General features: G+C 44.4%; 3 protein-coding genes across 3 annotated transcripts; all 3 read left to right on the plus strand.

Moving 5' to 3' along the window:
* Positions 1-1,208: 1,208 nt before the first annotated feature.
* LOC310691610 (olfactory receptor 14C36-like) lies at positions 1,209-2,162 on the plus strand (the record flags this gene model as incomplete). The annotated part of the gene is made up of 1 exon (XM_083471468.1): positions 1,209-2,162. The coding sequence occupies one exon, from the start codon at positions 1,209-1,211 to the stop codon at positions 2,160-2,162; it is 954 nt and encodes a 317-aa protein (XP_083327594.1).
* Positions 2,163-7,599: 5,437 nt separating this feature from the next.
* Positions 7,600-8,553, plus strand: LOC310691611 (olfactory receptor 14A16-like; the record flags this gene model as incomplete). Its single annotated transcript, XM_083471469.1, has 1 exon — positions 7,600-8,553. One exon carries the CDS (start codon positions 7,600-7,602, stop codon positions 8,551-8,553), a length of 954 nt encoding a protein of 317 aa, XP_083327595.1.
* Positions 8,554-13,092: 4,539 nt separating this feature from the next.
* On the plus strand, positions 13,093-14,046 carry LOC310691612 (olfactory receptor 14C36-like; the record flags this gene model as incomplete). Its single annotated transcript, XM_083471470.1, has 1 exon — positions 13,093-14,046. The coding sequence occupies one exon, from the start codon at positions 13,093-13,095 to the stop codon at positions 14,044-14,046; it is 954 nt and encodes a 317-aa protein (XP_083327596.1).
* Between the last annotated feature and the right edge of the window lie 7,566 nt (positions 14,047-21,612).

A 21,612-nucleotide genomic window follows, 5' to 3' on the forward strand; every position in this document is an offset into this window, starting at 1 on the left:
TTTGGTGAAGGACACTGAACTCCCAGGCAGGCATTGTACACAATAAGCACAAGAAAGACCCGTGTGCTTGCTGCCTGCCCGGCCTCTCATTTGTCCATCCATTCCCAAGAGCAAGGAGTGGCAGACTGGCTGGCTGGGCTACCTCAACTACCTGCTTGCTTACTCCAAGACCACCTCAGTTTCTGGCAACCAGCACCCCTTGGCCAACCCCAGAGGACCATTTGCATGGGGAGCTTGTAGCCAGAGCTGCTGCAACGAACAGCCATGCAAGCCTATGGGAGGCAGAGACGTGAGCAGGCATCAGAGGAGGGAGGGAAGAAAAGAGGGATGGAGGCCATGGTTGCCCGCAGCACCCCTGACCATCATTCAAGGCACCTAAGGGTGCCACGGCACACTGGATGAAAACCACTGGTGTAAAAGATTTCAGTCTTAGATGTGTCAGACTTCTTTGAAGTCTCTCAGCCCCACTCACCTCACAGAGTGTTTGTTGTGGGGAAGGAAGGGAAAAGAGAATGTTAGCCACTTTGAGACTCCTTCGGGTAGTGATAAAGCGGGATATCAAATCCAAACTCCTCCTCCTCTTCTTCTTCTTCATTTAAGCAGCCACTGCCAGCAACCCACCACACACACATAGAGAAAAGTGATTTAGGAACTTTTAAAAAACCCCTCTGGTGCAAGCCTCTAAGCAGAACTTTGGACCATAGTCATTATAAACATAACTGAATCTCAACCCTCAAAATACACATCTGATTCACAGCTGCTGAGCTGTAGAAGGCTTGTGAGAATTAAACCTTCTGGGTATAATTAGTAACAAGACATTGATAAAGCTCATTGCTAACTATTTCACCCCTTTGTTGAATAGCTTAGTTTCCAATATCTGCCCTTCAGTCATAGAGATTACATTGATTGGAATGAGTCTCGATGACAGGGAGGGCAGTCAGAGATTCACCACCAAAGGATTCTTTCATTTTGGCTTCTCTTACCAAAAGACAGGAGTGCAAGTAGAACACATCACCAGGGTAGGCTTCTTGGCAAGGTGGATGATATAGCAACGGAGGAGGCACAAGCCTTTTTGGACAAGTAATCACAAATAATCAAAGCATGTTTGCCAAGAAAGATTTCCTGGTTCAACTAAATAAGAAAGAATTAGAAAGAAGTAGTATGGCAGTTTTCTTTCCCAGGCACCAAACAAAGGTCTGAGACACACAATGATGAACCAGTCAAGAGCAAATGGATTCCTTCTACATGGATTCCCTGATATTTGGGAGGTGCAGATATCTCACATCAGCCTTTTTGTCATAATATATTTGGTGGCCCTCATAGAAAACCTTATCATCATCACTGTCATCTTCTACAGCCACCAGCTTCATACACCCATGTACTTTTTTCTCGCCAACCTGTCATTGCAAGACCTTGGCTCCATATCAGTTACAGTTCCCAAGTCCATTGCAAATTCCTTGATGAAGACCCAAACGATCTCTTACTCTGGATGTGTCTGCCAAATATTCTTCCTTGCTTTCTTTGTGATGTCCCATTACGTCTTCCTTGGTGTCATGGCATATGATCGCTATGTTGCCATCTGCAATCCACTGCATTATGAGACTGTCATGAACAAGAAAGCTTGCATTCAGATGGCAACCAGTGCATGGATTGGTGGACTTTTCTATACAACAGTGTACACCGGAACAACATTCAGAGTTGAGTTCTGTTCTAATGTCATCAATCAGTTTTTCTGTGAAATCCCACAACTGCTGAAGAACTCTTGCTCTGACTCGGATAACACTGTGATTTGGGTTGTGACTTTTGGAGTTTGTTTAGCCTTCATCTACTTTGCTCTTATTGCTTTTTCTTACGTTCAGATCTTCAGAGCAGTCCTGAAAATCCCATCCAGACATGGGAAGCAAAAAGTCTTCTCAACTTGTTTGCCTCACCTTATTGTTATCACCCTGTTTTTGGTAAGTGGCACCTTTGTCTATTTAAGACCAACATCTGGGTCCCCATCAGCATTTGACCTCTTGGCTTCTATGTTCTACTGCATGGTGCCACCAATAACAAATCCAATCATCTATAGCATAAGAAACAAGGAGCTTAAAATGGCATTCTGGAAGTTGCTGGTAAATATATTCCCCCAATTCTTAGACAAAAGACATTCTCCATTTTAGGAAACAGTTTCAGTTGCCTAGATGGTGTGCATAAGTTTTGTTCAATCCTATGTTTGCTTACTTAGAAGAGGATATCATTACATTGAATAGGAATTCTAGTCTCAGGAAAGTGTACATTGGATTGTAGCCTTATATCACACATTTACTTCATCTTTACACCAGGGGTGAGTATCTGTGGCTTTCCGGGTGCTGTTGGACCACAAAATCCATTCTCCCTATCTACTAGCCGTACATGCTAGAGCTGATGGTAATTGGGTTCCTGGAGATTATTGTGTATAGCACTGCCATTTCCCATTGAAACATCGAGGACCTAAAACTTATTTAACACTGATATTAGTACTGAATGGCCAATATGAACATGTGAAAATCCTTTACATTAAATTCTATAAAATATATATTTGAATTAATTTTTACTTCTTGCAGTGGAGATATAGGCTGATAAAAACATAATTGTATTCAACTGACCTTACCTATATACCTGTCCTTGCATGTGCCATATATTTTCACTTGTTTTTAATTGATCATTTGTGTCCAGATGCTATAAACCTGCATATATGAGACAGGTAGGGAGGAAGATGGCTTTGATGTGGCTGCGATTTCCCATTTGTTATGATTCCACATCCCAGCACTGCTCATACCAGGAAGTCTATATTTAGAAGAACTGGGAGTTGAGTCATAGTTAGAAGAAAGTGGAGAATGGAGAGAAAAGGGCCACCGGGGAAGAACAGGTGCTTTCTATTGTGCCTGGATCCCAGCATTTTGTATTTGACTTCTTTTAGTAATGTTTTCTTTTGAAATGCTTAAGTTAATGTTTAATGGATTTTTGTTTTTTTATATTGTAAACTGTTCTGTGACCCTCAGATCAAGGGCAGTATAGAAATTTCATAAATAAAAAAAGATTTTTTGTGAACCTTAATGTGTTAAATGTGCATCTGTAGTTGATATCCTTTCCGATATTTTATTAGGAAATTTTTAAGATCATGTATTACTTTCCTGTTAATTATGTTGCTTTGAATGTATATTTTATATTTGTCTTTCTTCTGTAATTTTCTATTCTGGATTGTTTTATTTGATGTTTCAATGTGTTGTAAACTGGTTGAGGTTTTTCTTCTTCTTAAGCAGTACAGAAATGAAATGGAGGAGGAGGAGGAGGAAACAACTCCTGGATCCAGAAGGTTTTAGGTCATAAGGCATTTTATGATTGGGTGGCTTTTGGTTCCAGCTTCTAATGAGCTTTGAATCTGATGGTTCCAACCCCTACTGCTGAAGTACATGGAAGAGCCTTCTCTGCAGTGGCTCCACATTTTTGTAATGACTCTCTTAGCTGTGTCATGCTTCAACACTGCTGTCTTTTCAAAGTAAGGTAAAAACATTTCAGTGATATGCAAGGTGGTAATAGATCTGTTCCAACCCAATACAAATCTGTTTGGTTTTGATGTATGCATTTAATTCCTTTTCTTTAATCTGTCAGTTTCTGCTATAACCAAGAACTATGGATATGTTTCTATGTGCTGACGAAATTTCCCTCTCTGGGAAAGGGCTGGTGAGGGTCAGTAGATGCTGGGAGGGTTGGGATTGATGCTTTTTAAAAAGTTTTGAATGCACTATCATTTTGTTCTGTATATATTTGTCTGGGAAAGGTTGAGATACCCTTCTTTCAATTAACAATGTTGTTATGACATCACATGATTAGAAGTGGTTTGTTCTGCTTGTCTTTTAAAAATAATAGCACAAGAGGTATTGTGAGATTTTAAAAAGCTCTCTTTGAATGGACACACTTTTCCCTATGTGGCTAGCAGGGGTTAAATTCTGCTCAGTTTCTGTGCGCAGGCTTTGTCTCAGCAGGAAAGAAGCATGCACGAAGAAAGCCTTGGAAAAGAGGTTCTCCCCCCCTCCCCTCGTGAGGTAAATGCAACCTTACTGAACATAATTTAGCTTCCATTGTTGATATCAGAACAAAAGAAAAGCCTGGTGACTGGCAGGGCCGTCTTACGCATATCTGGAGCCAGGGTGCAAAGATCCCCCCCCTTTCCCAGATTTGTAGACCGTTTTTAAGGGGGGACCCCAAAGTTGTTGACATTTTTTAGGAAAGGCTGCTCCCGCCCTCACGCTGCTGCCCCATGCTTCTCGCGCACGACCAGATGTTGGCTCCTGCTGCGGGATCATGGTGTGGGGCTGGGCAGCCGGAGACAATGGGGGCATTACGGGAGGTAGGCGGGGATCTCATCCAGGCAGGGACAGGCGAAGTGAGCTGGGCCGACTGCGTCGCTGCAGCAGAGAAGCGTGCTGGCACAGCTGCAGTCTCGACATCCTTGCTTGGGGAGGAAGGAGAGAGCGTGACTGGGAGGGGATCACACAGGGGAAGGAATAGCGGTTTGTATGAAGAAGTGCAGAGTTGGTGGGGGCAGTGGGAGGAGGCAGGCTCTGGGCAAGGCGGTGGAGAAGCAGAGGAAGGAGGGAGGGGGCAGCAGTTGCAGCACGTAGCCTCGAGCGCGGGGATCTTTCGAGGCAGAGTGGACGGGGGAAGTGGTGGTAGAGTCACGTTTATTATGTGCAGAGCTTGGGATGCAAAGCACACACCACACAGCCGAGGAGGTGGTGTGTCATGGAGCCAGCGGAGAGAGCTGCGGGAAAGCATCTGGAGCCTTCCCACCTCCGACGGGCATTGGGGGCGGGCAGGCACCAAGCCCCCACTCCATTTCGCTTACCTCCCCGATCTCTCCTCCCCGGACTCTTCTCTGACTCTCTGCCTGGCACCCTCCACTGCTTGGCGCCCTGGCTCGCTGTTCCACTACGCCCAATGGTAGAGACGTCCCTGGTGACTGGGCTGTACAGGTGTTCAGCCTGTTGTAAGCCATATTGGAAATCATTCAACTGACAAAATTTCAAAGTAAATAAATACATATATGCAATAAACAGACCATGCGGACTGTCATGCAAAAGTGTGAATGGTGCAACTGAACTGGAGGAATCCAAGAAGACCTTGTGGCACAGGGGTATTTTGAAACTGCTTATTTGAATTTACCTGGAAGTTGTAACTATGGGTTTCAGGTAGCTCTCAGGGCAGACCCAAGACATTTTGTTGCCTGTAGCAAACAATACAACCATGGGTCCCTCCACCATGCAACCTAATGAGGACATTGAACAGTCACCAGATGATAAATGACTAAGCATGTCTTGGCCTCTGAGAAAAGATGATCACAGAACTGATTCCTAGAAAAGGCTGGTGTAGAAAGTTCTTCTTCTTCTTCTTCTTCTTCTTCTTCTTCTTCTTCTTCTTCTTCTTCTTCTTCTTCTCCTCCTCCTCCTCCTCCTCCTCCTCCTCCTCCTCCTCGTCTTCTTCTTCTTCTTCATCATCTTCATCTTTTTTTAAAAAAAATTGCACATGAGGGAGAAGAGGCCTTAGGGCTATTGCAGTCTCTACAAAAGGGCCATTCTTTCTTTGACAAATTATATTTCACCCACTGAGAAGTGATGAGATTGTGGATGCAGCAAAAAAGGCATGGATGGTTTGATTGAATTCATAAAAATCTGCAGCTTCTTTACAAGCAGAAGCAGCATCACAGACCACAAGCTTTAACGATAGGGATAAAAAAAGCTTCGGGATTTAACTCCCATATCCATGTCTGCACTCCAATGTTCTTCCCTCCTTGCAGAAACAAATGAAGAGGAGTGGATGTTGTATAACAGGGATGAGGAAGCTTTTTCAGCCTGAGGGCTCCCTTCCAGGCAAGTTTCCTGGAGTCACTAGTGAATGGTGTACCTCACCTGTGGCAAAAGGGGCCAGAGTAAAAAATGGGAGCTTTAGCTTTCCACAACAGGCTTGTTTCTGCATGCACTTGGACATTCTTCTCTATTATCCCTCTGGGCAAGCCAAAAGCACTGATTTCATGCATGCATTCTAGCCAAATAAAATGTGAAAGGAGCATGCAAAGAAGGGCTGGTGTGGGATTGTGACCATTGTCAAGAATATGGCCTGAGAGTGCTGACAGGTAGAAAAATTTGACCCCAGGCCTGAAATTTTTCATGCCTGGCATATAATTTCTGCATCAGAATATCAGAAAATATGCTCGATAAACAGCAGACACTGCATAATATCTGTGGAAAATTCAACCAAACAAATGAGGCTGAATGCTAAATGATAAAATGATAATTTTGCCCAGGACTGGATCATAAATTGCTTGATGTGAATGCCAGAAAGTAAAATCGTTAACAATTCTACTCCTTGTGATTGCCAGCATACTGATGTTTGTTTCAGCCTGCACATTTATATCTAGGACAATGTTCTTCCTGCTGCATTTGAAACAGAGAAAGGTCTGAAATAGTGTAAATTAATGGTGCATTTTTATGCCGCTTCTGAGCAGTTTTCAGTTTTCAATGCTGTTTGCCCTGGGGAGGCTTGCTCTTTACCACTGAATCAGTGGTAATCCAAGGAAAATTTGATTGATTACTCCCATGTAATGAGATTTTTTAATTAAAAGTTTTTCATAATACAAAAAATGGTTACAAAAATGCAAATATAACAAGTAGAAAATGGTTACAAAAATGCAAATATAACAAGTAGAAGTAGAAGTCATTCTGTGCTTTATTAAAAAGATGGACACAGTTTTAATGCAACAAGTTGGTCTACAACCCTCACTATGGAGCATAAGACAATCTACATTGTCCTGTGGATGCTAGCCTTAAATCATATACAACATGTAAGTGTTGTGGAATTCATTTGCCATTATTGATCCGTTATTACTTGCTTTGATTTAGAACTTTTTGGCAGGGGGTAGGCAACAAAGTGGTTGGACAGTGTTCTCGAAGCTACAAACATGAGTCTGACCAAACTGTGGGAGGCAGTGGAAGACAGGAGTGCCTGGCGTGCTCTGGTCCATGGGGTCACGAAGAGTCGGACACGACTAAACGACTAAACAATAACAACAGGCAACAAAGAAAACCAATTTCATGAGCAGAAGAGCATTTTACAGCATAATCCTATACATGTCTTCTTAGAATTAACTCATACAGGGTTCCATAGGACTTCATCCCACATAGTTGTGTAAAGGATTGCAGTCCTAGATGTGTTAAATAGCATCAGCCAACAACCCACAACCCACACAGGGTTATGCCATAGAGAAAACTGCTTTAGGAACATTTTTTTTAAAGAACCCCCCCCCCAACACACACACTGGTGCAAGCCCCTTACATACGCCAAAGCTGCATCTCAACCCTCAAATACACATGTGATCCACATCTGATGAGCTGTATGTAGGAGGCTCATGAGAATTAAACCTTCGGGGTATAATTAGAAGTGAGACATCTATAAAGCTTATTGCTGTACATACCACCTGTCACCACATACAGTACAGAGAGAAAGATTTCCTGATACAACTGAAAGAGAAAGAAGTCGTATGGTAGCTTGATTTTCCTAGGAACCAAAATCTGAGGCACAATGATGAACCAGTCAAGAGTAAGTGGATTCCTTCTACATGGATTCCCTGATATTCGGGAGGTGCAGGTAATTCACATCAGCCTTTTTGTCATAATATATTTGGTGGCCCTCATAGAAAACATGATCATCATCACAGTCATATTCTACAGTCATCAGCTTCATACACCCATGTATTTCTTTCTGGCCAACCTGTCATTGCAAGACATTGGCTCCATATCGGTTACAGTTCCCAAGTCCATTGCAAATTCCTTGATGAAGACCCAAACCATCTCTTACTCTGGATGTGTCTGCCAAATATTCTTCCTTCTTTTCTTCATGATGTCCCATTACGTCCTCCTTGGTGTCATGGCATATGATCGCTATGTTGCCATCTGCAATCCACTGCATTATGAGACTGTCATGAACAAGAAAGCTTGCATTCAGATGGCAACCAGTGCATGGATTGGTGGACTTTTCTATACAACAATGTACACTGGAACTACATTCAGAGTTGAGTTCTGTTCTAATGTCATCAATCAGTTTTTCTGTGAAATACCACAACTGCTGAAGAACTCTTGCTCTGACTCGGATAACACTGCAATTTGGGTTCTGACTTTTGGAGCTTGTTTAGCCTTCATCTACTTTGCTCTTATTGCTTTTTCTTACGTTCAGATCTTCAGAGCAGTCCTGAAAATCCCATCCAGACAAGGGAAGCAAAAGGTCTTCTCAACTTGTTTGCCTCACCTTATTGTTATCACCCTGTTTTTGGTAAGTGGCACCTTTGTCTATTTAAGACCAACATCTGGGTCTCCATCAGCATTTGACCTCTTGGTTTCTATGTTCTACTGCATGGTGCCACCACTAATGAATCCAATCATCTATAGCATAAGAAACAAGGATCTTAAAATGGCATTCTGGAAGTTGCTGGTAAATATTTTCCCCCAATTCTTAGACAAATACCATTCTCCATTTTAGGAAACAGTTTCAGTTGCTTAGATGGTGTGCTTAAGTTTAGTTCAATCCTATGTTTGTTTACTTAGAAGTGGATATCACTACATTGAATAGGAATTCTAGTCTCAGCAAAGTATACATTGGATTGTAGCCATATATCACATGTTTACTTCATCTGTATATGTCCTTAGACCAGGGGTAAGTATATGTTGCTTTCTGGGTGCTGTTGTACTACAACATCCATTCTCCCTATCTACTAGCCATACATGCTAGAGCTGATGGTAATTGGGTTCCTGGAGACTACTGGAGATTATTGTGTATAGAACTGCCATTTCCCATTGAAATCTAGATGATCTAAAACTTATTTAACACTGATGTTAGTACTGAATGCACAATATGAACATGTGAAAATCCTTTGAATTAAACTGTATGAAAGTTTATATTCATTAATATTTGAATTAATTTTTACTTCTTGCAGTGGAGATACAGGCTGATAAAAACATAATTGTATTCAACTGACCTTACCCATATACCTGTCCTTGCATGTGCCATATATTTGCACTTGTTTTTAATTGATCATTTGTGTCCAGATGCTATAAACCTGCATATATGAGACAGGTAGGGAGGAAGATGGCTTTGATGTGGCTGCGATTTCCCATTTGTTATGATTCCACATCCCAGCACTGCTCATAGCAGGAAGTCTATATTTAGAAGAACTGTGAGTTGAGCCATAGCTAGAAGAAGGTGGAGACTGGAGAGAAAAGGGCCATCGGGGGGAAACAGGTGCTTTCTAATGTGCCTTGATCCCAGCATTTTGTATTTGACTTCTTTTAGTAATGTTTTCCTTTAAAATGCTTAAGTTAATGTTTACTATGCTATGGATTTTTGTGTTTTTATATTGTAAACTGTTCTGTGATCCTCAGATCAAGGGCGGTATAGAAATTTCATGAATAAAAAAAGATTTTTTTTGTGAACCTTAATGTGTTAAATGTGCATCTGTAGTTGACATCCTTTCCATTATTTTATTAGGAAATTTTTAAGATCATGTATTACTTTCCTGTTAATTATGTTGCTTTGAATGCATATTTTATATTTGTCTTTCTTCTGTAATTTTCTATTCTGGATTGTTTTATTTGATGTTTTAATGTGTTGTAAACTGGTTGAGGTTTTTCTTCTTCTTAAGCAGTACAGAAATGAAATGGAGGAGGAGGAGGAGGAAACAACTCCTGGATCCAGAAGGTTTTAGGTCATAAGGCATTTTATGATTGGGTGGATTATGGTTCCAGCTTCTGAGGTTTGAAGCTGATGGTTCCAGCCCCTACTGCAGGTGTACATGGGAAGAGCCTTCTCTGCAGTGGCTCCACATTTCTGTAATGACTCTCTTAGCTGTGTCATGCTTCAACACTGCTGTCTTTTCAAAGTTAGGTAAAAATATTTCAGTGATATGCAAGGTGGCAATAGATCTGTTCTAACCCAATACAAATCTGTTTGGTTCTGATGTACGCATTTAATTCCTTTTCTTTAATCTGTCAGTTCCTGCTATAACCAAGAACTATGGATATGTTTCTATGTGCTGATGAAATTTCTCTCTCTGGGGAAGGACCAGTGAGGGTCAGTAGATGCTAGGAGGGTTGGGATTGATGCTGTTTTAAAGTTTTGAAAGCACTATCATTTTGTTCTGTATACATTTGTCTGGGAAAGGCTGAGATACCCTTCTTTCAATTAACAATGTTGTTATGACATCACATGATTAGAAGTGGTTTGTTCTGCTTGTCTTTTAAAATTAATAGCACAAGCTGTATTGTGAGATTTTAAAAAGCTTTCTTTGAATGGACACACTTTTCCCTATGTGGCTAGCAGGGGTTGAATTCTGCTCAGTTTCTGTGTGCAGGCTTGGTCTCAGCAGGAAAGAAGCATGCACAAAGAAAGCCTTGGAAAAGAGGTACCCCCCACTGTGAGGTAAATGCAACCTTACTGAACATAATTTAGCTTCCATTGTTGATATCAGAACAAAAGAAAAGCCTGGTGACTGGCCGGGCCATTTTATGCATATCTGGCGCCATGGAGAAGGCAGTGGAGAAGCAGGGGAAGGAGGGAGGGGCACTGGGGGCAGCTGTTGCAGTGTGCAACTTTGAGTGCAGAGATCTTCCAAGATAGAGTGGACAGGGGAACAGTGGTAGAGTCACATTTATGATGTGCAGAGCTTGGGATGCAAAGCACACACCACACAGCCAAGGAGGTGGTGTGTCATGGAGCCAGCGGAGAGAGTTCCGGACTGCGGGAAAGCAGCCGGAGCCTTCCCACCTCCGACGGGCACCAAGCCCCCACTCCATCTCACTTACCTCCCCGCTCTCTCCTTCCCGGACTCTCCCCGGACTCTCCGCCTGGTACCCTCCACTGCTTGGCACCCTGGCTCGCTGTGCCACTACGCCCAATGTCAAAGACGTCTCTGGTGACTGGGCTGTACAGGTGTTCAGCCTGTTGTAAGCCATCTTGGAAATCATTCAACTGACAGAATTTCAAAGTAAATAAATACATATATGCGATAAACTGACCATGCGGACTGTCATGCAAAAGTGTGAATGGTGCAACTGAACTGGAGGAATCCAAGAAGACCTTGTGACACAGGGGGATTTTGAATCTGCATATTTGAATTTACCTGGAAGTTGTAACTATGGGTTTCAGGTAGCTCTCAGGGCAGGCCCAAGACATTTTGCTGCCTGTAGCAAAGAATACAACCATGGGTCCCTCCACCATGCAACCTAATGAGGACATTGAACAGTCACCAGATGATAAATGACTAAGCATGTATTGGTCTCTGAGAAAAGATAATCACAGAACTGATTCCTAGAAAGGGCTGGTGTAGAAAGTGCTTCTTCTTCTTCTCTTCTTCTTCTTCTTCTTCTTCTTCTTCTTCTTCTTCTTCTTCTTCTTCATCATCTTTTAAAAAACGTTTGCACATGAGGGAGAAGAAGCCTTAGGGCTATTGCAGTCTCTGCAAAAGGGCCATTCTTTCTATGACAAATTATACACTCACCCACTGAGAAGTGATGAGATTGTGGATGCAGCCAAAAAGGCATGGATAAACATTGAATTCATAAAAATCTGCAGCTTCTTTACAAGCAGAAGCAGCATCACAGACCACAAGGTTCAAAGACAGGGATAAAAAAAGCTTCAGGATTTAACTCCCATACCCATCTCTGTACTCCGGTGTTCTTCCCTCCTTGCAGAAACAAATGAAGAGAAGTGGATGTTGTATAACAGGGATGAGGCTGTTTTTCAGCCTGAGGGCTTCACTCCCTTCTGGGCAAGTTTCCTGGAGCCACTAATGAATGGTGTACCTCACCTGCGGCAAAAGAGGCCAGAGTAAAAAAAATGTGAGCTTTAGCTTTCCACAACAGGCTAGTTTCTACATGCGCTTGTAGCATGTAGCCTATCTTCTTTATTATCCATTTGGTCAAGCCAATACCACTGATTTCAAGAACGTATTCCAGCCAAATAAAAAAAATTAAAGGAGCATGCAAAGATGGGCTGGTGTGGGATTGTGACCATTGTTGGAAATATGGCCTGAGAGTGCTGAGGGGTAGATAAATTTGACCCCGGGCCTGAAGTTTTCCACACCTGTCATATAATTTCTGCATCAGAAAGTATGCTTGATAAACAGCAGACATTGTATAATATCTGTGGAAAATTCAACCAAACAAATGAAGTTGAATGCTCAATGATAATATGGGAATACCCCATGCATCATTTAATCTTGCCCAGGACTGAATCATAAGTTGCTTGATGTGAATGCTAGAAAGTAACATTGTTAACAATTCTTCTACTCCTTGTGATTGCCAACATACTGAGGTTTCTTTCAGCCTGCACAAAAATGCAAATATAACAAGTAGAATGTGGAGTCTTCTCTTAGAAGTCAGTCTGTGCTATATTAGAAAGATGGACACAGTTCTAATTCAAAAAGTTGGTCTGCAAGCCTCACCATGGAGCATAAAGCAATCTACATTGTTCTGTGGATGCTAGCCTTAAATCATATACAACATGTAAGTGTTGTGGAATTCATTTGCCATTATCGATCTGTTATTACTTGCTTTGATTTAGAACTTTTTGGCAGGGGTAAGCAACAAAGAAAACCAATTTCATAGTTGTGTAAAGGATTTCAGTCCTAGATGTGTTAATTTAAATAGCAACAGCCAACAATCCACAATCCACACAGGGTTATGTCATAGAGAAAACTGTTCTAGGAATATCTTTTTAAAGAAACACCCCACTCTGGTGCAAGCCCCTTACATACGCCAAAGCAGAACTTTGGATCATAGTCATTCTAGGTGCATCTCAACCCTCAAATACACATTTGATCCACATCTGCTGAGCTGTATGTAGGAGGCTCATGAGAATTAAACCTCCTGGGTATAATTAAAAGCGAGACGTCGTTAAAGCTCATTGCTATACATTCCACCCTTTACCACATTCAGTACAAAGAGAAAGATTTCCTGATACAACTGAAAGAGAAAGAAGCAGTGTGGTAGCTTCCTTTTCCTAGGCACCAAAGCCTGAGACACAATGATGAACCAGTCAAGAGTAAGTGGATTCCTTCTACATGGATTCCCTGATATTTGGGAGGTGCAGGTATTTCACATCAACCTTTTTGTCATAATATATTTGGTGGCCCTCACAGAAAATATTATGATCATCACAGTCATCATCTACAGTCTTCAGCTTCATACACCCATGTACTTCTTTCTGGCCAACCTGTCTTTGCAAGACATTGGCTCCATATCGGTTACAGTTCCCAAGTCCATTGCAAATTCCTTGATGAAGACACAAACCATCTCTTACTCTGGATGTGTCTGTCAAGTATTCTTCCTTGTTTTCTTCATGTTGTCTCATTATCTTCTCCTTGTTGTTATGGCATATGACCGCTATGTTGCCATCTGCAATCCACTGCATTATGAGACTATCATGAACAAGAAAGCTTGCATTCAGATGGCAACCAGTGCATGGATTGGTGGACTTTTCTATGCAACAATGTACACCGGAACAACGTTCAGAGTTGAGTTCTGTTCTAATGTCATCAATCAGTTTTTCTGTGAAATCCCACAGCTACTGAAGATCTCCTGCTCTGACTCGGATATCACTGTGATTTGGGTTCTGACTTTTGGAGCTTGTTTAGCTTTCATCTCCTTTGCTCTTATTGCTTTTTCTTATGTTCAGATCTTCAGAGCTGTACTGAGAATCCCATCCAGTCACGGGAAGCAAAAAGTCTTCTCAACTTGTTTACCTCATCTTATTGTTATCTCCCTGTTCTTAGTAAGTGGTAACTTTGTCTATTTCAGACCAACCTCCAGCTCCCCTTCAGCATTTGACCTCTTGGTTTCTTCCTTCTATTGCATGGTACCACCAGTAATGAACCCACTCATTTATAGCATAAGAAACAAGGAACTCAAAATGGCATTCTGGAAGTTTCTGACCAATATTTCCCACCAATTCTTAGACAAAAACCATTCTCCAATTTAGGTAACTGTTTCAATTGTCTAGATGGCTTGCATAAGTTTTGTCTAGTCCTATGTTGTTGTTGTTTTTACTCAGAAGTGGACATCACTGCATTGAAGGGTTACATTGCATGTTTACTTCATCTATATAGATCTTTAGTCCAGGGGTGAATATCTGTGGCTTCCCGCAATATCCATTCTCCCTATGTCCTAGCCGTACATGCTGGAGCTGATAGTAATTTGGGTGTTGAAGATTCTTCAAGGTTGTTTTGTATAGCAATGCAATTTCCTATTGAAACCTGGAGGACCTAAAACCTATGTAACACTGATGATCGTACTGAATTCCCTAGTAAGAACATGTGAAAACCTTCCACCTTAATCTCTACCAAAGCTTTTGTTTATTAATATTTGAATTAATTTTTACTTCTTGGAGATATAAGCTTATAAAAACATAGTTTTATTCAACTGACCTTACCTCTATACCTATTTCTTGCAGGTACCATAGATTTTCACTTGTTTTTAATCAATCATTTGTGTCTAGATGCTATAAACTTGCATATATGACAGGTAAGGTGGAAGATGGCTTTGATGCAGCCACAACTTCCCCTTTATAAAGGAATGGGAGCATGTGACTGGATGCAACCTGCCACAGTCTAAGTAAATCAAGAGATAGTGCAACCTGCAGTAATACCCCTAATGAAGATGGGAGGATTTTTTACTGGGATCCTTTAGATCCTCAATTGTGGGGGCCAAATGCAGCTCTTCAGGCCTCTCTACTTGCCTTTTGAGACTGTCCATGGGCCACACATCCTCACCAACCAAATCCCCTCTCCAACCCTGTTTCACACCCTTTTTGAGTGTTTCCCCTGGCTGGAATGTGCCCTTGAGCTCTGATAATGTCTTTTTTTTTTTTTTTGTCTGGGTGGATGGGGGTATATAGAGGGGTATGAGAGTGTATAGAAACTAACCTACTTTACAGGGGTAAAATTCACATTCACTGCCATACCCAGTTTTGTCTCTGGCCCCATCCAGCAGTGGCATGTGACCCTTGAAGTTTGCCATTGATTTAATGTGGTGCTTGGCTGAAAAATGTTCCTCATCCCCCCCCCCCCCATTTGCCATATTGCTCCCAGTCTATCAGCATTTAGTTGGGAAGTGGAGTTGCACTGAAAATCCTCACCACTTACATCACATGTGCTGGATTGCACCTCCTGTCAACCACATGTAAATATGAACATTGTAGGGAGGAAACCTTTGTATCTATAGCTCCCTCTCAGCTGATGTTTACAAGTGGATATAAGGGAGGAAAGTTAGTTGATATGTGCAATGTTTGGGACTGGCTTAAGTGGAACCCCACATCCATATTTACAGAACGTTTGAGTGTTCTGTCTGTATAGGACTCGGGTATGACAAGCAAACAGACCCTCATGCAGCATGCCGAACTTTAGATAGGTGAACTTTAGATAGCAAGGGGAGAATAAGAATAAACATCTCAGCTGTTTATTTATATGCATATTTATATATTGCTATTCATTTGCTATGCATATTTATATATTGCTATTCATTCAAAATAACAGAGTGGTTCACAAAAATATGCATAAAATCATACAATAAAAACCACATAGAGATGTTAAAATCAGAAGGCAGCTATTATGGAATGATATATCCTTCCTTGCCAGCATTAACCTGATGGAATAGAAAAGTTTCCAGCAGAAATTTAAAAGCTGAAACACAATGTGTCCGCTGTATCTATATTGGCACTGTCTTCCATTAAAGGCTCAGTTTCTTGTTGAAAGGAGCGCTTCAGCAATCTCTTGAAGAAAGGTTATGACAATATTTTGTTTTCTTGCTAATTATGCTGTTTGAAATGTGCAGTTTATATTTGATTCCTTTTAATAATGTTTTCTTTTGAAATGTTTAAGATAATGTTTACTATGCTATGTTTAATGGTCATTGTATTTGTTCAAAAACAAAAAGTTGTAAAAAAAGAAGCATTGCCTTTTATTTTATTTTCCCCCCATAAATTTTTATTCATATTTGCACATATATACAGGAAAAACATAAACAAAAAATCCACCACATACCTTATACAAATTATATCCACTTCACAAATCATAAATAAAATATATAACTGAGTTAGTCTCAACTGAGCCTTGGACTTCCCTCCACTCCTTTGGTAAGTATTGAATAAATTATATAGTCGCGTACTTTTTAACTCTTTTACATAGGCCTTTCCCGCTGTTAGAGTTATTTCAACCCCGCCAGTGTCACCTGAGATTTAGATTCCATATACATTAAATATTTCTTCCAATTATCATGAAATTTCTGTTCGTCTTGGTCCCTTAATCTTCCTGATATTCTATCAGCATTGCCTTTTAAATTCAGGGTCCTTTCACTGTGCAACCCCACCCCAGCACCTAGCATTGGAAAAGAGGTTCTTTTTTCTGCTCCCACTGTGATGTAAATGTAGCTGAACTGAACAAATTTAACTTCCACTGATGAGAAAGCCACTTCCGGGCCTGCCCCAGGAGGTGGGGTTGCGGGCATCACGCCCTTCCCCACATGTGCGGGGGCTGGTCTCAGCCCCCGCGAGAGCTAGGGAATCCCGCCCGGCCACGCCTCCCGGCCAGCCAATCGGCTGGCTGGAGGGGGCGTGGCTTGCCCTATTTAGGGCCGGGGCGGAGGGGGGCTCGCCCTCTCTTCCCCGGCTGGATCCATCAATGATGCGATACCACAGGAACTATGCACAGTTAGATATGCCACTTTTGACCAAGCGGTACAGCTCATACGCAAGTTCGGAAAAGGGGCGCTGCTGGCTAAATGTGACATTGAGTCGGCTTTTAGACTCCTGCCAGTTCATCCGGAAGACTTCCGGGGGGTCCGTCAATGATGCGATACCACAGGAACTATGCACAGTTAGATATGCCACTTTTGACCAAGCGGTACAGCTCATACGCAAGTTCGGAAAAGGGGCGCTGCTGGCTAAATGTGACATTGAGTCAGCCTTTAGACTCCTGCCAGTTCATCCGGAAGACTTCCGGTGGCTCGGCTTCAAATTTGAGGGGGCGTATTTTGTAGACAAGGCAATGCCCATGGGCTGCTCTGTGGCCTGCGCAGCCTTTGAGGCATTCAGCACCTTCCTAGACTGGGCGCTTCGCTTTAGAACCGGCGCCGAGGGCGTGTCGCACTACCTGGACGACTTTATCCTCGTGGCCAATAGCAGGGTTAAGTGCTCAGAGCTCCTTGAAGCCTTCATATCACTAGCAGAGGAATTGGGGGTTCCCTTAGCCGCCGACAAAACTGAGGGTCCGGCTACGACAATGGTTTACTTAGGTATCGAGCTGGACACTGTCGCTCAGACCTCAAAACTTCCCAGGGAAAAACTCATCGCGCTTGGCGACTTGATTCGACAGCTGCTCCCCCTAAGGAAAGTTACACTCAGGCAAATCCAGTCACTGTTAGGTCACTTAAATTTTGCTTGCCGTGTGGTTTCCCCTGGCCGCCCATTTTGCGGCCGCCTCGCGAAGTTGTCAGCAGGGCTGCGTTCCCCTCACCATAGGGTACGGCTATCCAAGGAAGTGAAATCCGACCTAGAAGTCTGGTTGAAGTTCTTGCAGAACTACAACGGCATTTCTTTATGGCAGGACAACTTGTCGCTGCAGGTTGACTTCCAGGTCCATTCGGATGCGTCGGGCTCTCAGGGGTTTGGCGTTTACTTTAGGGGCCAATGGTGTGCTCAGCGCTGGCCCGCCGACTGGCAAGGGGGCCCCATTACCAGAGATTTAACATTCCTGGAATTCTTTCCGATTGTAGTGGCGGTACACCTGTGGCCTGAAACCTTTAGTAACCATAGGGTGTGCTTCCACACCGACAATCAGGCCGTGGTGGCAGTACTTTCCAGGCAGACCGCACGGTCACCAAGGGTAGGCGTCCTCCTGCGTTCCTTCGTTCTCCGGTGTTTAGAGCTCAACATCCACTTCTCTGCAAAATTTGTGCCTGGTGTAAATAATGACATTGCGGACGCCCTATCTCGCTTTCAGATGGACCGCTTCCGCTCGTTAGCACCGGATGCACAGCTTCTGCCGCAGCCGTTCCCGGAACATCTGTGGAGTCTCGGGGACCGGAGGCATGGGGACCAGAGGCCTGGGAGCCAGAAGTGATTCAGGGAGTAATGGCCTCATTGGCACCTTCCACTTTGAGATCGTATAAAAAGGCTTGGTCAGATTTTTTAAAATTCCGTGACAAAACCCGACCCGTCAGGAGCAACGCCCCTCCCGTCAAGCCTGAGGTGCTATCTTACCTGGTTTACCTAAGACGCTTGGGCCGCGCCCCCAGAACCCTCAACCTGCAAGCCGCAGCAATTTCATTCTTTTGCAAGGCGGTATTTTCCACTGACCCTTGTGACGATTTTGTTATACGAAGGACGTTAGAGGGTTGGCGCAGGCTACAGCCACCAATCTGTGATACAAGAAGGCCGATATCATTCGACATCCTTTCCCAAATCCATACAAAATTGCGTGCAGTATGCTGGTCAAAGTACGAGGCCCGCCTATTTTCTGTGGCGTATTCCATTGCCTTTTTTGGAGCTCTGCGCGTGGGTGAGGTACTTTATGAAGCGGGTTGGCACGGTTCCTCCCGGGGCTTGCTTTTAAGTGATGTTACCCTATCACGGGAAGACCTGGTAATACGAATACGCAGCTCCAAAACAGACCAGCACGGGAGGGGGGCTCTGGTTCAGCTGATGGCCACTGGCAGGCCTGGCCCATGTCCAGTAAAAGACACGAGGCGCTTCTTATCCCTGAGGGTCAACTCGGCAGGGCCTCTATTGATCCACGCAGATGGTTTACCTTTGACGCGTCACCAGTTCACGCGGGTCATGCGCCTAGCGTTAGCAGCATGCGGCATCCCCGCAGCAGATTTTGCAGCACACTCCTTCAGGATTGGAGCAGCCACCACGGCAATGCACCTGGGTCTTACAACAGAAAGGATTAGGGACTTGGGTCGCTGGAAGTCTGATGCGTACAAACGTTATTTGAGAAAGAATCTGTGATGGTGATTGACAATGGCCTTTTCTCTCAATTTCCTACAGGTGACATGGGGGCGCGCGTCTGGATTATCGGGCACAGTATTGTGCATTGGGCCAGGGTCCGCGCCATTAATTCCGGTCTCGGGCCATGCCTGGGCTTTCCACCCAACATCACCATCTCCTGGGTCTCCCGGAGGGGAATGCGCTGGGCCGAGATGCTTCCGGCATTTAAGGCCAGAGCAGCAGTGGAGGGCCCCCCAGACGCTTTACTTATACAACTAGGGGAAAACGACCTAGCCTACAGGAAGGCAGTTGATTTGCAGTGGCACATTTTTAGCGACTTCGAGGAGCTGAAGGCAGCTTACCCGAATGTCACAATTATTTGGGCCTCGCTGATGGAGAGGCGGGTTTGGAGAGATTGTAGGTGCCCGATAGCTTTGAATAGGGCTAGGAAAGCCTTGGATCGGGCGGTGGTGCGTAGAGTGGCGGCCCTGGGGGGGTTGGTCATAGGCCACCCGGGCATTCGTTTCAACCTTGAGGCCCTCTACCGGTATGATGGCGTGCATCTTTCGGATGCTGGTAACGATGTTTGGCTAATGGATATTGCTAAGGGGATAAGGGGGTGGATTCAGGCATGAGAGGATTGGCGGCGAGCGACTGCTCGGTGGCGGTAGGCATTGGAAGAAGGGGTTAAGAGGATGTGTGGGGGGGGGAGGAACGCCATCACCTCCCCCCAGTGAACGAAGGGTGGTCCGTTAAAGGACTCCGGGGGCGTGGCCCTGTCCAAAGCCTATGGAGGTGCGGGCCAAAGGCACGCCCCAGAGCGGTGACCCGGGGGAGCTCCTAGCCGACGTGCCTCAGCGGGAGACTCCCTCGATCAGTGTTAACCCTTCACCGTGTCTCCAGCAAATGGGCTGGAGCCGGATAGTCGTTAGGACCAATGCCTAAGCCAATGCCTCTCATTCCTGAATTCAATAAAGTTGTGGCCTAATTCGCCCAATTAACCTTAATTATGGTGTCTCGTGTGTTTATTTATCTTGGTGGGGGGCGGGAACTCGCCACGCAAAGCCACTTCCGGGCCTGCCCCAGGAGGTGGGGTTGCGGGCATCACGCCCTTCCCCACATGTGCGGGGGCTGGTCTCAGCCCCCGCGAGAGCTAGGGAATCCCGCCCGGCCACGCCTCCCGGCCAGCCAATCGGCTGGCTGGAGGGGGCGTGGCTTGCCCTATTTAGGGCCGGGGCGGAGGGGGGCTCGCCCTCTCTTCCCCGGCTGGATCCACGTTTCCCCACCCTCCCTCCCTTTAGTTGGGGCTTTAGGCAGGTCTGACTTTGCTATGGGCTTCGGCCTGTCGCCGCAAGGGGCATGGTAGGAATTTTTCCCAATCGGCAATTTCCAGCCTTTTGGTTTTTCGCCTACCTCGTAGCAACTCGTCACAACTCTTCGGCATTGGCGGTAGGCATTGGAAGAAGGGGTTAAGAGGATGTGTGTGGGGGGGGGAGGAACGCCATCACCTCCCCCCAGTGAACGAAGGGTGGTCCGTTAAAGGACTCCGGGGGGCGTGGCCCTGTCCAAAGCCTATGGAGGTGCGGGCCAAAGGCACGCCCCAGAGCGGTGACCCGGGGGAGCTCCTAGCCGACGTGCCTCAGCGGGAGACTCCCTCGATCAGTGTTAACCCTTCACCGTGTCTCCAGCAAATGGGCTGGAGCCGGATAGTCGTTAGGACCAATGCCTAAGCCAATGCCTCTCATTCCTGAATTCAATAAAGTTGTGGCCTAATTCGCCCAATTAACCTTAATTATGGTGTCTCGTGTGTTTATTTATCTTGGTGGGGGGCGGGAACTCGCCACGCAACAAAAGAAAGGTCTGGTGACTGGGTTCAGCCTTTTGTAAGCCAGATGTCAGGGACTGGGCAGAGGAGGAATGGTGGAGACTGCCTCCCCAGCCTGTCCCTTCTAGAGAAGAAGGAGACAGATCAGAATTACAAAAGGGGTTTGAGGAAAGTTATAGCTCAGAGGCAGGTGAGGGGAAAAGTTGGGAAATAATGGGAAAGGAGGAGGAGGAAGAGACTATGGGAGAGACAGCTGATGGACTCAGTGTCTTTAGAAAGCATTCCAGACCCACACCCTACCAGAACACAGCAGACCTTGAAAGTAGGAGAGCAAAGAGCTCAAAGGCAAAAGGTGCTTTTCAGCACCCATAGTGATGACTTATGAGGAAATGGGAGAGACAGAGGGGATGGGGTTTCACTCGGAGCAATACCATTACTCCAAAAGGCTGCATTTCTAAGCCTCTCTCTGTGAATATTGAATAAAAAGCATTGGTAGAACTTTCCTTGTCTTATCCATTCCTGGCAACCTGCTGTGGGGGGTTGGATCCTCTGATGCCTGACACCACCTTGGGAATCATTCAACTGATAGAACTTTGAAGTAAATTAATGTAATCAACAGGTCATGTGATCTGGCATGCAAAAGTGTGAATGGAGCAGCTGAGGTGGTGGAATGCAAGAAAACTTTGTGACACAGGGTGAATTTGAATCTGGCAATCTAAATTTATCTGGAAGTTGTA

The sequence above is a fragment of the Podarcis liolepis genome (assembly GCF_965112155.1).
Source record: "Podarcis liolepis genome assembly, chromosome: 13".
NCBI classification, from domain to species: Eukaryota; Metazoa; Chordata; class Lepidosauria; order Squamata; family Lacertidae; genus Podarcis; species Podarcis liolepis.